The sequence below is a fragment of the Catharus ustulatus genome, chromosome 8 (assembly GCF_009819885.2).
Source record: "Catharus ustulatus isolate bCatUst1 chromosome 8, bCatUst1.pri.v2, whole genome shotgun sequence".
NCBI lineage: Eukaryota > Metazoa > Chordata > Aves > Passeriformes > Turdidae > Catharus > Catharus ustulatus.
In genome coordinates this window covers 20918787-20935644 of record NC_046228.1, presented here as the reverse complement: position 1 = coordinate 20935644, position 16858 = coordinate 20918787, and the positions used below count along the sequence as shown (strand labels likewise).

At 42.9% G+C, this 16858-nt stretch overlaps 1 protein-coding gene across 2 annotated transcripts in view; it reads left to right on the top strand.

The window, feature by feature from the left end:
• The first annotated feature begins 2432 nt into the window (after positions 1–2432).
• The window catches only part of CAMK2G (calcium/calmodulin dependent protein kinase II gamma), a 48236-nt gene continuing 33810 nt past the window's right edge, over positions 2433–16858 (top strand). For both annotated transcript variants that reach the window (XM_033065619.2, XM_033065618.2), the window contains exons 1-7: positions 2433–2468; positions 5668–5770; positions 6606–6689; positions 7562–7656; positions 10220–10342; positions 12598–12681; positions 13310–13352. In XM_033065619.2, coding sequence (XP_032921510.1) covers positions 10277–10342; positions 12598–12681; positions 13310–13352 — 193 coding nt within the window. In that variant the 5' untranslated portion in view covers positions 2433–2468; positions 5668–5770; positions 6606–6689; positions 7562–7656; positions 10220–10276. The remainder of the gene's footprint in view (positions 2469–5667; positions 5771–6605; positions 6690–7561; positions 7657–10219; positions 10343–12597; positions 12682–13309; positions 13353–16858) is intronic.

Here is a 16858-nt window from a genome sequence, read left to right as displayed (position 1 = left end):
GGTAATGGTTTACAGGGGAGTGAGGAGAGGGGGCTTTGGAGGCTGTTTTCCTGTGGAAGCCCTCTCTGACTGTCAGCTGGTCAGTGCAGTGATGGAAGGCACAATATGACAGAGCAACCTTCATATTTTAATGTCAAAAAGATTTGGAGTTATGCCCTTCTGTTCCTGATTATGTCCCCTCTCTCCCACGTGTGAGTTTCCTGAAGCAGCATGTGTTTGTCCCTGTTTATACAGTGTGGGTGTTATGTGCAGCAGTGGCTGAGGGTGTTGTCTGACCCATCCATCTGTGGACATGCAGCATCTGGAATTAAAGCTGGGATTAGGCCACTCCTGTTCTGCTTTTGTATGACTTGGGAGTGGCCCATTGGTGACATTTCACCCTGCTTATACTGCAGTCATTCTCATCCCATACTAACCCTTGCTGAAGCAGAAATCAGGGGAGCCATGGGAAGAGAGGAGCAAGAAGGAAGTAGTGGGTACTGTGGCAGGTTGAGCTTGGTAGTCAGTACTTTAAGGATGATGATACTGAGTGCAGGGAAGGAAAGAGAGTGTAGCCTGGGGTGTTGGTGTAGGTACTGCTAATGGAGTCTGCAGGCACTTATTTCCTTTCCCCAAGGCTCACTTATAGCCTCTCTCTTCTGCAGGCTTTCAAATGAGGCACTGCAGGCTTTCAAATGAGGCACTGCCCTGCATGTTCTGCAGGAGCCATCTGGTGATTGGGAAGGCCAGTGAACTCATCAGCTCTGCTGGAGCTCCTGGCAGAGAGGTCTGAGAGCCCCATAGATGTTTTCAGTGGGGTGTACAGATCTTGTAGGCACAGCATCTCAGATGGATACACAGTCAATTATGCTGCTCTGCCTTGAAGTTGGGAAGTTTTGAGGTTATCAATCATAATCCTTCCCCTGTTCCTCTTGCCAGTGCCTGTTCCCTGAAGTGCTCAAAAGCTGTCAGTGACTGACACTGCTCAGGAAAATTATGGCAGGGTTAGGAGAAAAGGAGGACTGTCTGTTGCTCTGTGAGCCCTCCTTAGGGTGCTCAGCCCTCTGACTGTCAGCTGGTCAGGTCTCCAAATGCCCACAAGATGACAGAGTGAAACTCCTCCCTTTCTCTCCCCATGCTGTGCTGAATTCCAGAGCAGTCTGAGAGAGCGAGGGAGTGAGGTCTGTGCCAATCTGCCGTGTTTGGCTCGCCTGGGACACCTCACACTTTTGCCATTTTTGGCCAGAAAATCTCTCTCGCTCAGACTCAGCTCTGTTCTAATTATACATTTTTGTTTTGGGAGCAGGGAGATTTTCATGGATTCTGACCCTGAGGATCATACTGCCAGCTCCAGAGGGATGGGGGTAGCAAATACACAGTGCTGCACCTTCTCTCCTCTTCCTCTGCTCACCCTCTTACCTTCTTTTCCTGTAGCCTTTTTTCCTTCCCTTGAATACTTCACTCATTTCAAATTTGTTCCTCTGAGAATTGTAGAAGTCAGTGAAGGGTCTGAGAGATGCTACAGTGAGGACATAGACCTCTCTGAAGTTGCCCACATCTGCATGCTTACTGCACAGCCGTGGTTGTCAAAATCCCTATTCCATTCCACATTCACACTTGGGTGTCAAGTAATTATTTAGTGGAAGAGAAGGTTCCAACCTGGAATCTCACCCATGGGTGGCTTGTGCTGTCATTGTGCAACAGGTGTAAATAGCATCTTGGTTTTGTCCCTGTGGTTTACAGCAGTGGGAATGGCAGAGACAGGGTTTTCTGTGAGCTGGGGGAGTGCAGCACACTGCACTTAACGGAATGAGTCTGCTTTTCAGATTACTAACCCCTTAAGTGGGATCTGTACTTAAAAGGCACCCAGCAAGCGGGTGTGTGCGCACATTGTGTATATAAAGTGCTTGAGATGCTGCTCTGAAAGCTTTGCAAACTGGCAGGCACCCAGGCGTTGTCATCCTGAATTTGCTGGGGGAGGCTACTGCTCTCCCAAAGTTTATTCTTTGCTCGGGACTAGCAGTGGAATGTTTCCTGGAGCAATTTGGTCTTGCTTGCACAATTTCAGCTGCTGTTTGAAGATACTCGCGCGCCTTGGTTGTTCTCTGTGGGGTGGGCACTGCTGGCTGAGGGAACAAGTGAGAGGCTTAGTGTGATGGGAAGGGAAGGAAGGAAATTATGGGAGGAAAGAGGCTTTGTGGTCCTGCTACAGAAAGAATGTTTGGCATCCTGTTGCTGTAGGTCTGGGGATGTTCAGCTGTGATGGTGCTGAGCTATAGCATCCAGTGGTCATGAAGACATGAGATCTTGAATGCCCTCTAATACAAATATAATAGTTAGGGAAGTAGTCCTGGGATGGGATGAGATGTTAAATGTGTGTGCGTAACTTTGTGTGTGTCTCCCTTTTATCTTGCAGCCACTGTATTCATCAGATACTGGAGAGTGTGAATCACATTCACCAGCATGATATTGTGCACAGGGACTTGAAGGTAATGTTTCCTCTGTGCTGTAGTCTGAGGAAAGCAGCCAGGGGATCATTGGAAGAGGCAAGACAGGAATATTGTGTTGCCAGCTGGCAGGGATTTTTGTGTGGGTTTTTTGGGGCATTGGTTTTTTGGGGTTTTTTGGGGGGTTTTTTTGGCTGGTTGGTTGGTTTGGGGTTTTTTGTTTGTTTGTTTGTTTTTTTGTTTTGTTTTTTTAACTTGAACAGGGTTCAAGGGCTCCTGAAGCACGAATTTGCTTCTTCAGAATTTTCTAGAGGGCTAGAGGGTGTGCTGAACTCCCAAGGAAGCTTTCAGTCTTTGTGAACCTTGCCAGCTCTCAGCCTCTCTGAGGCAGCTCCAGGATGGAGTAGTTGTGAATCTTGGAGAGAAGTATGCTTCCAGAGAAACTTGGGTAGGATTCATTATAATGAAGGACACTTTCTAGTTTGTGATTGAAGAGATCTCTAGGGACCTGGAGCAATCTTTGTTCAATCTGCCAGGATGAGTTTGTCTGCACAGAGCATGTATATTTTTATTCTGCAGTGTTGCCAAACACATGCCTCTGCGCGAGGGCAGAGATGTTCAACAAGAATTTTTTGTGTTATTTCTTTCTTCTCTCATCAGTAGAAGCACTTTTAATATAAAACCCAAACTGCTGGCCAGTTAAAGACTGCGTGAATCAATCATTTGACGCATTGTAACACATTTATAGCCCCTAAACCTCTGCAGTGGAGTCACCTAAACTCCCCATGCTGGCCAGCTGTGCTGGGAGCTGGGCAGGCTCCAGAATGAAGAGATTTGTGCGGGAAAGTCTGTGTGCCCTGGAGCTTTCTCTGTCTAAAGTAGGAATGGTGATGGTCACCAGCAGTCCAGTTAAATTAATGCAGGATGACACCTGCTACTCGTGTTGATTTGGGCTTGTTAAACAATGTATGGGGGAAAGTAGAAAAATATTTTGCAGAGAACAAGGTAAAAGCACGTTGCAAGCTTGGTGGCAGTTTTCCTCTGGTGTTTTGATCTAGTGGAGAACCCTTTGTGTTCCTGACAAACTCCCATGCGACAATTTTGACCTGATGCACTACATTGTGAAAAAATGCAAGTGGTCTACTGTGGACTGTGGCTGTTTTTGATTAGACCCAGCATCAGCCCCTGAGAAAGCAATATCCAAAAGGCACTGCTGCCCAAAATTAGGGAGTCTATGAAAATCTATGATGTTTTCCAGTACAGAAGAAGTTTTCCTTGTGTTCAAATATAATCTGGGTTCCTTCCAAAAATTTTGTTTGTAGGAAAGCTAGCAACTTGTTCAAAACTTATCAGCTGCTAGAAACTCCCTGCTGTAGTTAATGTTTCTTCTGTTGCTTAGTCTGATTGACTGAAACTATCCAGGCCTGAGGAATAACCATTCCTTTTAGCAATGAAAGTTCCTATGCTTTTTATTTAATATTTAGCTCCTTTCCAAAAGCTTGGTCTTCAGGGTCAGTGTGTAATAACTGCAGAGCCTACTTCAAGTAAAGTTTTGTCTTTTGCACCTTTCATAAGCCTGTGTCTTGGCTGACATGCTATTAAAGAATGTCAAATGTTGAGCTGCCCATAGAGACTATAAAAAATTAGGGAGTGCATTCACATCCTCACCAAAAAGTATGTGAAATCTGAGACAGCCCATATGTTGGCAAACATGCACATGGATAAGCACCATTAGCCTTAAGGTGTTGCTTCTAAAATAGAGCTACAAAGTGCTTAACTAGCACAAGTCTGTCTCAAATGTTCCTCTTTCTTAGCCAAGCTAAGTCAAGGTGTGATCTAGAGTTGGGAGGGATTTTCAGAAGATTTCATTGATCTTCTGCTTTAGGGTCTTGTTTATAGCAGTGAATTTTCATTAGTGTAGCTTGTTCACTGCAATCTTTTCTTCTTGCCATGTAGTGAAGAGCCAGTGGCATCCAAATGTATTGAGACCCCGTTGCCCTTCCTTCCATGCTGTTTGTGGCAAGGACTGTGTTGAGGAAGGCTTTTCTCCTTCCATTCAAGGCACATGCCCAGTACTTTAAGACAAATGAGTGAGCGAAGCATCTTGTGCCTGTCAGGAAGAACATGGGTAAAGAGTTCCTATAGGGTGAAAACAGTGAGCAGGCTGCAAAAAAGACCTTTATCAGATTTGTGAAACTGAGATCAGCTCCTGTTTCTGGATTTCCAGGCTTCCATCCTGATCACTTAAAAAATCAACTTGATGCAAATTGCACAAAATATGAGAAGGGGATAGGATGAGAAACCACGTTTGACCTGCCTATCTTCAATTCCTGCAAAGCCATAATAGCCATCACCTTAAAGGCTTTGGGGGTTCAAGGGGTCCCATGTAACTAGCTGCTCTGGTGCTTCAGAGGAAGCTGCCAAGTCTCAGTCCAGTTTCTGGAGTTTGTGAAGCCTGCTGCTGGAACACAACAGAATTATGGTTTGAGTGAGATTCGTTCGAGGTGGAAATGTGAGGGTCAAAAGTCTGTCTCCCCTTCCTGGCACATGGAAAAAGTTACATGGCTGCTTCTTGTATAGGTGATGGCAGCAGTAGCAAGACAGGATATTTTATGATGCTGTAAATGTGTAGCATGAAAAAATTGCTTACAAGAATACTCACTGCTGTGCTGCTTATGCCAGTTTGAGGCTGAGGCTTTTTGTGTAAGGGATGAAAACTACTGCCAGCCAGATGATGCCTTCCCACATTACAGCAGTGTGTTTGGCAGCCCTTATTAGCATCATATTTACTTTTTCAGTGCCTTGGGGACTATCTGATGTTCAAGGGGAAAAACATCACTGCAGATTGTATCTCCTGCATTGTCCCTCCCTTCTTCCCCCCCTCCCCTTTCCCCTCCCCCCAGTTATCCTCTTTGAGGAGGGTAGAATCGAATTTTGGCTTAAGTGCTGCAGGAACTGTACTGCCAGTGCCCTCTGGTGTCAGCATGTAATGTATGGGCTAGGTTGGAAGAGGCTCTGGCTCCCACAGAGAAGCCAGAGGATTTATTTTAGACTTGACAATTTTTTGCCACTCTAGGTCAAGGCCATTCATTGCTGTTGCTGTGTCTTCACCTGAACGGGTTTAGTACTGCATACTAAATGCAGTCAGCAGGTGCAATTTAGTGATGTGAATACCAGCTGAGAGGTTTTAACAAGGATGTCAGTCTTTCATTCTTACTCTTTTTTTCTTTCCTCTCCTCAGCCTGAGAATTTACTACTAGCGAGTAAATGTAAGGGTGCTGCTGTGAAACTGGCTGACTTCGGATTGGCTATAGAAGTCCAGGGAGAGCAGCAGGCCTGGTTTGGTAAGACTGTTTGAGATTTCCCAGCTTTGCTTCCCTGTTTTCTGGTGGCTGGCTCAGTTGCATGCTCCTGAGTATTTTCTCTCAGCTCTTCCAGCACACTTCTCTGTATTTGGCTGTTTGTTTTTCAGGCAGGACAGCCTTTGGGTCTTAGGCACAAGCCTAGGTGCAATAGAGGAAAAACTGATATGTAAAGACAGAAAAAATGGCTATGTGTTTCTTTATTTTTCTTCTCAGTTTAAGTAGATGCTAGTGTCAGAGATGAATGCAGCTGCTAAGTTTAGACTCTGATCTGAACTTTCCTACTGCTCAGAATCTGGAATTTTGTTTGTCACTTTACAGAAATGCATTTGACCTGGCCTTCCTCAGGCACATTTGGATCTGACCTTATCTTTGTTTAGCTAAAACATAATTAGAAATGAGACCTTTTCAGGCTAAAATTCAGCCCTGAGACTCTGCAATCCTGATCTCCCCATGCCACTTGGCAATTGGATGTGTCCCATCTATGTCTTGTGTTTTCAAACTCTAAGCCATTATGTGTAACAATGATGTAAGGCCTGGCATACAAGTTTGTGCCCAGCTGGTTGACATGGTTGCTCTTACCTTCTGTTTTTCTTGCAATACATAGGCACTGGATCCCATCTGATTTTATGTTTTATTTTGGGGGTTTTTGCCTCTTTTTGTTGGTTTAGAAAGAGACAGCTCAAACAAATATGAGGTGAAGGGTGGGAGAGACAGGTTTTGGAATTTGTTAGTTACCACTAGTGGATTTTGTGATATGGCAAGATCTCTTCTGCTTGGGTACTGTACATACTTCACGTCATCCATTTTCTGGCAGGGTTTGCTGGTACTCCAGGCTACCTCTCCCCTGAAGTCTTAAGAAAAGATCCTTATGGAAAACCAGTGGATATATGGGCATGTGGTAAGATTCTGACAAAATGTTTTACACTTGAATTACGTCATTCCATGTAAAAGAGTGATTCCTTGTAGCCTGTTGCTGGGAGGGTGCTCCTTTCTTACTGGGTGGAAATATGAAGGCATAATTGAGGATAAGCACCTTGATAGAATGAATACTGGAGCCTGAACTCATTTGATTCTGGCTCCTAATCTTTTCCTCAGGCCATCTATCAGATGTTTGAGACTCAAGAGATAGGACCTATCTGTGCTTTGCAGAGTCAGTTTAGATAACTGTAGTAATTTCCTATTACCCTAACTATGTAGAAGATGAAATACTGAAGAGGGATGATTTTTTTAAAAGAAAAGAAGTAAGTGTAAATGTATCTGGGACTGATAAGTTTAAAGATTTATGATATCTGTGTTGCCTGACATGGACTAAATGGTTCTCTGCATGCCAGGAGTGTCAGCTTTGTCAGTGTCATTTTTGTCCCAACGCCATGCACAGTTAGCACCTAAAAACAAAGTCCTTCCTCAAACATCCCTTGCTGCCCCGGAACCCTAGGTGATGTGGCCTCATCAGAGTGATCATGCTCACTCTGAGAGCAGCTGGGAGTTGTGGCTCGCCAGCCATGGTAGCCAGAGGAGGGTAGAAGGACATCGTGCAGCTTGTTCTAGCTCCTGGCACTGGTGTTAAGAGCTGAGCATGAAGTGCCAGGGTGAGATTCAGCAGATGACAGATTTGTACTTGGTTTGCTATCTCAGAAGGCTAAATATGATGGCAAATGAAGATATGGAGCAATCATTGCTTTGGGGACTGTCAAGAGGGAAGGAAGAGGGGCTCAAGGAATAAATGGCATATTAGCCTAACCATAGTGTATCTGTGTCTCTCCCTCCCAGGAGTGATTCTGTACATATTACTAGTGGGGTACCCTCCCTTTTGGGATGAAGATCAGCACAAACTCTATCAGCAGATCAAAGCCGGAGCCTATGACGTAAGGGCACTTTCTTGCTGAGTACCTGCATGGGTGTAGAAGCCATCCAAAACATGGCATTATTTTACCTGGCGTCCAGCAGCAGGCCCCAAGCTTCTGTGCAAAGTGACGTTTGATGTGCTCATACACCTCGTTGTCTTCACTGCCTGGGATACAGTCCTGTCTGGGGCTGCTGAAGGGGTCTGTGGAAAGCATCTCAGTGGGCACTAGAACGTTGACACTTGTTAGGGAAATGCAGAGGGTGGGAAATGGTGTCTTCCAGTAATGCTAATGTTTTCAGTGGAGCAGAGGGAAGATGGGATGAAGGTGCTTGTCTTTGTCAAGGCCGAATAATGTAGATGGGGATGTAGAATAATAGCCTAAATTATGGTCTTTTACTCCTCTGTGCTGTAGTCCATGGAAAGCACGAAGGCCAGTGAGAAGACTGAATGGTGGGGACCATTGGAGGGGTGGCTTTGTGGTGGGGATCAGCATGGTGGATTGTGTTGGAGGCTCTGGTAAAAAGCCAAGCAGATCATGGAACATTTATTTAGAGCATGGCAAAACTAAGGTGTAAAAAGTGCCTGAAAGAGGAATAGCAAGGAAGTTAGTACTGAGGGAAGCAAAGGTGGTATAAAATGTAGTTTGGGTATCACAGCTTTTGTTTGACATAAATTCTTCCATGTAAAGAGAGTCTTGAGAGGAAAGAAGGAACTCCTGGAAATCCTAGCTCAAAGCCTGTGGGCATGAATATCAAGAGCAAGTTGCGGGGGGTGTCATTTTTAGGCTGTCTTGTGGTTTGTATTAAAAATAAAACCCCAAAAAGTTCTGCTGGACTCTTTTTGCCGGTTACCTCCCAGTTTCTGTGTTTGAGACCATGAGAGCAGCTGTACTGGTGAGAACAAAGGTCTGCCTATGTCCTGGCTCAGTGGCTTCCTGAGTGAAAGCAAAGTGATGTCTTTGTATTTGATGGCCTTAAATGGACTTGTGTTCTTCTCTAGTTTTTGTGTTGTTTGTTCTTATTTGAAGTGGTTTTGCACTAAATATATCAATGGGGATTTTCACAGCACTTCAGGGACTAAATACCTCTTTTTGTAAGTCACAAAGAGTGAAGTACCTGATCCCTCCTTATTTATCTATTGTTTTTGTATTCTTACATTTCAGTATATTCTTCCCTCATTCTGCCTGATAGAAAACTGCTGCGTTTTACTGCCCCTGGTGTCCTTACCCATCACCAAGGGGCATGTATGCACAGGACCAGTCTATAGTTTTCCCTTGACCAGAGAGAAAGTAGAAATAGTGAAAACAGTGAATTTTTTTTTTTTTTTTTTTTTTTTTTTACTTCGTGCTGTTGGGTAAGGGTTTTGCAAGACATTACCATGAATACTTCAGAGTTCTGTTCAGGTGTGGGGAAAGTGTCCTTGCTTGAGACTTCAGTATCATGATTTTTGAGTATCCTCTTGCAATGTTTGCAGAACAAATTGTATAATGCCTTAGTGATGCCTGCAAATGCAGAAATGAGATTATATGCAAATCTAATACAGCAGGTATATTGTTATGACCCAACTGAGAAAAGTGATAAAAAAGCATGAGAAAAAAAGATGGAATAAACCTTTTCTAAATTATGTAATACCGTAAGGAAATGTTTTCAGCATGAATCCATTTTTTTTTTCTCCCACTTAAAGACAGGGAATTTTACCCCAACAGCATATTTGTGTTCTGAAGTTCACCTGTATTTGTGCAGTAGATTCATAGGATTTAATCTCAGCATGCTGTCATCCATCCCACATGCAAGCCTCTACAGGATGGTGTAAAATCTCATCTTTATCATTACTGGAATTATAACAGAAAGCAGTTACCCCTCATGGATGATCAGCAGCTGAAATAATTAAAATTCTTTTCTTTGTTTTCATACTTCTGTATTCCCATGCACTGTTACATCTCTCTTGCCCCCCAAGCAATGATCTTGGTGTGGTAGGTGGTTGCTAACATCTTGCTGGTGGGTTGGTACACCTAAGTGACTGGTATTGTTCCAGGATATTGTGTTTTATGGTGGGAAGGGTGTACCTTTGGTGTACCTGATGGCATGTTCTCTGTTAGTGGGTTCTGCTTTCGTGCAGTTTTGCTGTAGTTAACTGTTTGTGATTTTCCATAAGCTGTCAGAGCTTTTAGCATGCTCGAGAAAGAGACAGGTGGGGTGAAAAAAGATAGTGCCTGTGTTTTTCATGTAAGAACTGAGTTTAAAAGATCTTTACTTTTTGGCTTTACTTTTTTGACTGTTGAGTGTAAATGCAATTCAAAGGTCTGTGTCATTCCTAAAAAGCTTTTAGACTCTTAATCTTCTTGCTTATGTCTGGTGAATTGTACAGGTGTGTCCTGCTGTCTGGTACCATTCATTTGCTGGATTCTGGATGATTTTTGTTCAGTATGGGTTTTCACAAAAATTGGTGGACTTTGCAAATGTGTTAGCCCTGGTATCAAAAGAGCAAAGTCTGGAACTTAGCTGTGTAGCAGGGGAGAATCTTTTCTGTTAGTAAAAGATACTTCTATTCAGTTCATTATCTGTTCCTTCTTCCTCTTTTAGTTCCCATCACCTGAGTGGGACACTGTGACTCCTGAAGCCAAGAATTTGATCAACCAGATGCTGACGATAAACCCAGCAAAGCGCATCACAGCTGACCAGGCTCTCAAGCACCCATGGGTTTGTGTAAGTGTTCTCCTTATTACAGCTTGATTTGTGGTTTACCTTGAATGGACATGCCAGGAAGATTTGAAGAACCCAGCATATTTCAAATATTTCAAATTACGGGGTTTTTTTGGATACTGACCTTCAAAACCAACTTTGTCATGCTGTGGTGCTTTTATTGCCACAGTAATAGAAAAAAATCCCTTATTATTTTAGAATTTTGTCAGTGTCCAGAGTTTCTGATTTTTTTCCCATATCTTTTTCAATCCATAGCATCCTAAAATGCCAAATGGAGTTCGGCATCAGACGAAAATTTCAAGACCATTTTGTTCTTCATCTGTGCTTCAGTTTATGGCATAGCATCTTTGCAATATTTGGGACATTTCTGCTATGCTGCAGCTTAACTGGCTGTAAACTTGAAATCAGCAAAAAATCTTTTGCTGTCCTGTGTATGTAGTTTCTGCCTTGCCACACCTCACACATAAGTATTTTTCATCTTTTGCAAAGCTGGCAAGGCAATTCCAGAACACAGCTGGGTGTGGGTGTAAGGGAGGGCAGCAGTGATCACTTTTATCTCTGCAGGATGAAATAGTTTCACCTGAGTCTAACCAGATGCTCTGGTAATACCACAGCATACTTCTGGCATGGGTCTAGTGTGTTCCTTTGCTCATTTGTTCTTGAGAAACTGTGGTGGTGGTGGTGTCCTTATACCACAAATCAACAGATAGCAATTTAAAGTTACTTATGTGAACATCTGTCTAACAGGAGTGTCAGCTGTAAAATGATGCAAGTTTCTTGGAAGTCAAAACTTCACACTAGCTGAGACTGCATACATTTTTCTCTTTTTCTTTCTCCTTGCATGCTTGTTGCAGTTCATGTGCATTAAACTTTTCTCCCAATTGCTGTAGCCAAAGTTGTATTAAGATAGCCCACTCCCTGTGGCAACTTTCCTTCTCTGAGCTAGGGAGAGTCTGATTTCACTTCCCAGCCATGTCAGCTATCACTGAAACTGCCTCCTGTCGAGCCTGTTGTTTCCCTTTCCGTTGCAGGCCTTGCATGCACAACATATGTTTCCTTTCTGGATATGGATGGCTCCTCAAAGTAAATGTTGTAGGAAATCTAAAAAAGTTTAAAAGTTTATCTGAGACACTGAGTGTCTTAGCATCACTGAACTTCTGAAGTTTGTGTCCTGATTCTTGTAAGTGCACGTTGAGCAACTGGACATCACTGTCTCTCCTGAAGAGGCTGGAGGAACAGTGACCACCAGAGTTGTTTGAGGACACTTTGGCTGCATTCTCCCCACGTGCTGCTATGTGTGTTGCAGTAGGTGACCAGCTGTGACAGTAGGATCAAAGCAGAGACTTCCCATGAAACTAGCTGAATATACACACAGTTTACAGTTCTTTTGGGTATTGCAGAATTTTTTCCAGGCAAGAGAAAGTTAGTGGAGACTTTGTTCACACTTATCTGCCAGGTTAGAAATTCACCTGCTATCCTTGTAAAGGGAATTCAGGCTTGTAGTTCTATGCAAGAGCAACAGCTACTTTGGCAGTAGTCACTGGCCTCCTCATGTACTCTAAATGCTTGGCAGTATCAGTCTCTGATTTCCTCTTGTGCTCTTAATGGCTGCAACGCTTCTGGGAAGTTATCTTTTTGCAGCTGATGGGATCCCAGTCTGCTGTGGGTGACATATGCATCACTGGACAGAGATTGTACTCATTTTTTGCATTGGTACAATAGAAATATGTGACCTTTTCTCTTATATGCTGAGAATCTGTTTCTGCAGTACTGATGCAAAGATGCCAAGGTCTCCACTAGTCAACCTCTTACATTCAGAGGGGTTGCCATGTCCAGGAAGGCTGCTGCTCACAAGTATTCCCTTACTGCTTGAAGTTTCCCTTTCAAGCCGTAACTAATGCAGCCCAGGTCTTTTCTGTAGTGCCTCTAACTCAGTTCTCCATGGGTATTCTTGTTCATTTGGCTTTGTCTTCATACTATCTTAAATCTTGTGTGTGCCTGAAAGGCAGGGAGCACTGATTCTCACCTGTACCTCAGTCAAATTTCTTGGATGCAGTCTTGTCATAGCCCACCTTGATTTAATGTGTCTTTATGGAAATTCTCAGGTTATGAACCCATTGCAGTTTTTTGCAGCCAAGCAGTGGTGAGAGGCTTGGCCACGTCAGCCTGAATGTCTTGGTTGTGTGCAAGTGGAGTGAACTTCCCTGGCTGATTTGATATGAGTATGTTCTTGATCTTCTGCTGTTCCTGTTTTTCAGCAACGATCCACTGTCGCATCAATGATGCACAGGCAGGAGACTGTGGAATGCTTGAGAAAGTTCAATGCCAGAAGGAAGCTAAAGGTAAGTACATCTTAATTTGCCTTAAGTTTTTAATTCTCTGAACTTGAGGTTAGTGCCTTCCTATCAACAGTGCTTTTTTTCATGATGAGTACAGTGTTAGAGAAGTACCTTATATGATCCTCCAATACAGGGCACTGAGGTAGTGTACTCAGGAGCTGGGTAGTTTTTTTCTCCAAGCTCTAAGTTTCCCATGCCTCTTCTGCTACATAGTCACCCCTCCCACTTTCTGCCAGTGAATTGAAATAGAGCAGCTAGTTCTGGGACTTGTAGTTGTGAACATTCTGCACCTTCCAGTACTAGTGTTACCATTGCCTGCAACTGGGGCAAAGCCTCTGCCTGTGCACAAAGCAGCTCTCTGCCGTGTGACATCTAGGAAGCAGATATGTGTTTAATTCTTAGTGCCATTCCAGATTTCCTAGGCTATCCTGCCTGGCATGTAGCTGCTGCTCTAGAGAGGCAGCCCTGCAAGTGGTCCCATGTCAGGACCACACGAGGGAATCCTGAATACAGTAGGGTTCTTCAGGGTACCAGTGGTACAGTTCTGCATTGCTAACTGATGCCTTGTGTTCTCTGTGGGTCAGCCCAGCCCGTGGCACTTTCTATGATCCCTGCTTTGTCTTCCCCACAGGGTGCAATCCTCACAACGATGCTTGTGTCTCGAAATTTTTCAGGTAAGTCTTCAGTGTTCCCATCCCTTCCTTGGTTTTGTTTTGTGTGAATGAGCTGGAGAATATTTTAACCATTTTGGGGTCAACTAGGAGAGGAGGAAACATGCTTTCAGCTCATCACGATGTAATGGTGATCACTTTGCCTCAGCTGGTGACCAGTGTGAAATAGGAAATTATTTGTTTGGAGAGGAGCACATGGTATTGTAGTCTGGTACAAAACACAAGTAAAGTCAGCTTCCATAAACATCTCATGGTATTTTGTTAGCAAATTACTTGTGAGAAATTCTAGCTGGTATCATTACCTTTCACATCATAAACCAGGAGTGAAGAGTTCTTATTAGGTAGGAGTGTTTCCTTTAGACCCAAGACAGGAACAGGGAGTTAATGTTGGTGAGAATAGAGACAGGAGCTATTTGGGTATTGTATTACTTTGACTCATCAGAAATGATTCTGAAGTGTCTAGCTATTAGTTTACCTTCTTGGAGTCTCAGAAGTGGTTTTCTTCCTTTTAAATTTAATAGCTGGTAGTCTGGCTCCCACCCAATCGCATTACGTAGTGCATTTACTGAAAATGCAAATCTCAACATGTAAATCCATGCTTTTTGGAAGATTATTATCTTGGCTCAGCACACCTAGGTGACGGAGTATTAACTATGTTCATTTTAATTTGAGTGGAAAACCTCTATTTCTAAGTGCTTTTGGTTTATGGGATCTTTGTTTTCTTTACCCTCTTTGTAATTTTGTCTCTCTTTTAAAAGAGCAATCATAAATGCATGAGTCAGATTTTTATTGCACCTGACTACAGCTGCTTTCAAGTGAAGTCTGCTGTATGGATTATGCGAAGATGGAAGTGTATTAATTTCATCTGGCCATTTACTAATGGTGGATACCAATACTTACATTCTGGATGTTGTTGCAATAACTTGTAATTGGAATGAAAACCTCTGTGAAATTATCATGCCAGCATTCAAAGTGCACATTCATGCATACATTCTTCTGTGAAATCAAGGCAGAGTTTTTAACCTTCTATACAGTGATAGTAAAAAAAAAAAAAAAAGGGAAACCATGCTACAATTAAGGGCCAACCCTCAACAACATCCAAACATTCTTTTCTTGGTTCTTTCAGGTGAACCTGTGCCAATATGTCAGCATTACTTGTGGCTACAGCAATTTCTTTTTACTGTATTTCTCATAGTTTTGTCTTAAAGGGAAACAGTAATTTTATCCATTCATGTGTCCCACAATTGTGCTATTACAGGATTTAAAAATTCTATGCTGTTTTCTGAGATTGATTCTGAAATACAGTAATTTCACGATTATAAGCCGCACCATTTTGACTAAAATTTTGGTCCGAACCCAAAGTGCGGCTTATAATCAGGTGCGGCTTATACATGGACAAAAAACGAAAAGTTGCTGTTTTAGTTTGGAGGACAGGTGTCTGCTGAGAAAGGCAGGAACTTCTCTTTGAAATGGAGAAATGTAAATCCCCTCTCTCCAAATTATTATAATTTGGAAATCAAGGGGCTTTCAGGCAAAAATATGGAAATTAGGAACAACAGTTCTTTTCTAGGGAAATCAAAATAGAAATACAGTGCTACAAAGAAACAAACTCCAAACCCTGACAAAGTCAGAGTACAGCCTGACACCCCGTCAGGCAGGGTGTTGGTAGCAGTCCCATTAAATGGTGGCTGCATCCTCCTGCAGTGACAGATGTGGCTCAGTTGGAGCAGTGCTCCTGTACAAGGTGCAGTTTCCCTCTGGAGGTCCAGTTGTGATGTGGAGAAATCCGGTTTTCCTCTGGAGTCCAGTGGAGAAAGGGGCTACCTTAGTGTCCCAAAGCCTCTCTTTTTATCTTGGTAAGAAATGTTGGGCTCTTCCCCCTGGCTGGAGCAACATTCAATGGGATGCAGTAATTTTATCAGTCCCACAGTGGGACTCAATGGCCATTAGCAGAAAATGACTCTCTGGAGGAAGGATGGGTTGTGAAAAGATAAAGAACAATGCCCCGCCTGGTTTCAATGGATGGCCCATTAGCAGAATATCTGCCACGGAGATAAGGATCACTGCCCCCACCCTCAACAGATGATGATAGAACAGATACCTTTTATCACACTCTGTATTGTAATGTGCAGCTTATAATCAGGTGCGGCTTATGTATGGACAAAAAACCAAAAAGTTGCTGAAACCCAGAAGTGCGGCTTATACTCAGTGCGGCTTATAATCGTGAAATTACTGTAACTTCTTGAGGAGCTATGGCACAATGACAGGACTTCCGCAGGCCTGTACAGAGCTAAACATTTTCTTGGGCTTTCTGCTGGTGTGAACTGGTTTTGTTCTATTTACACAGCTTGTTTTTATTTCACTTAATTGATGATTCTGAAATAGGAGTTTTATTATTTTTTCAATAAACAGAAGTTTTAGATTAATTTTTAGTCTGCAAGTGTTATCACATCTAATGATGCTGCAGAAGTGCTTGGGTAAGAAAACCTCTTACAGCTAAGATTGTGAGTACATGAAATGCCAGAGAGAAGGGTTCTCCTTAATGGTGTGTGACCTATACATCCACTTAATCTCTGAGCTAGTACTGAGGAGAAAAAAGCTTGCTCTACTCACTTTTCTCTGTGTCACGGGCTGAAGCTGCTGGATCCACTTCAGTTAACAGCTGAAGAAAAGGAAATCCTAGGTGGCCCACAGTGAGTGCAGGGTTTGCAGTGTCACTGAGTTCTGCTTTGAATATAAACTGTGACTCCAAGGATAAGACACTCAGAAAAACTGTCCAGAGAGAGATGTTGTGAATTTAGATGCAAAGCCACTGTTGGGAGTAGCAATTCCTTACATTCTTACTTGTTTTTAGAGGGGTAAGATCATCTAATCCTGTTTTCTTTGCAGAACTGTGTGTAATATGAGCTTGACCTTTTTTAATTGTAGTTGTTTTTTACTTGTTGAATTGTAATTATTTTTTACAACTGTTGGCTGCAGTTGAAGTAGATACATCTGCTGGAATTAAAGAATAAATGCATGCTAACTGAAAGTTAAAAAGTGTGTGGGAACGTTGGGTAGAGCTCAGACTTTTCTTACCATGAGAGGCATCTAACTGCCCTTGAAGGGTTCTGAAAGATTTGTTTCTTTCCCTAAAGCCCTTAAGGGGTTTTTATTTTCTCTAATTGGGTGACACTGTTTTGTGGGTTTTTAAAAGTCCCATTCCCAGCAGACAGGGAACTAGATTTATGAAGAGAGAAGCTTCTTCCTGCCTGGGGATGAAATCTCCTAAAAGCTTCTTTCACAGATGTTTTGAACAAAGAGTAAAATGAAGGCTCGTGTGACCACAGTATCAATTAATTAGGCACGATCATACTATCTGCAGGAAATATGAGAAGTCTCCTCAAATCTTGTTGTCATTACTATCTCCTGTGTTGTAATACGGAGTTGCTTCACTGTCTAGGCCTGAGACTAACTGTATTCCTAAAGAATCTGTAGCAGTACTCTCTCTTTTTAGCTCCTCAGAAGTT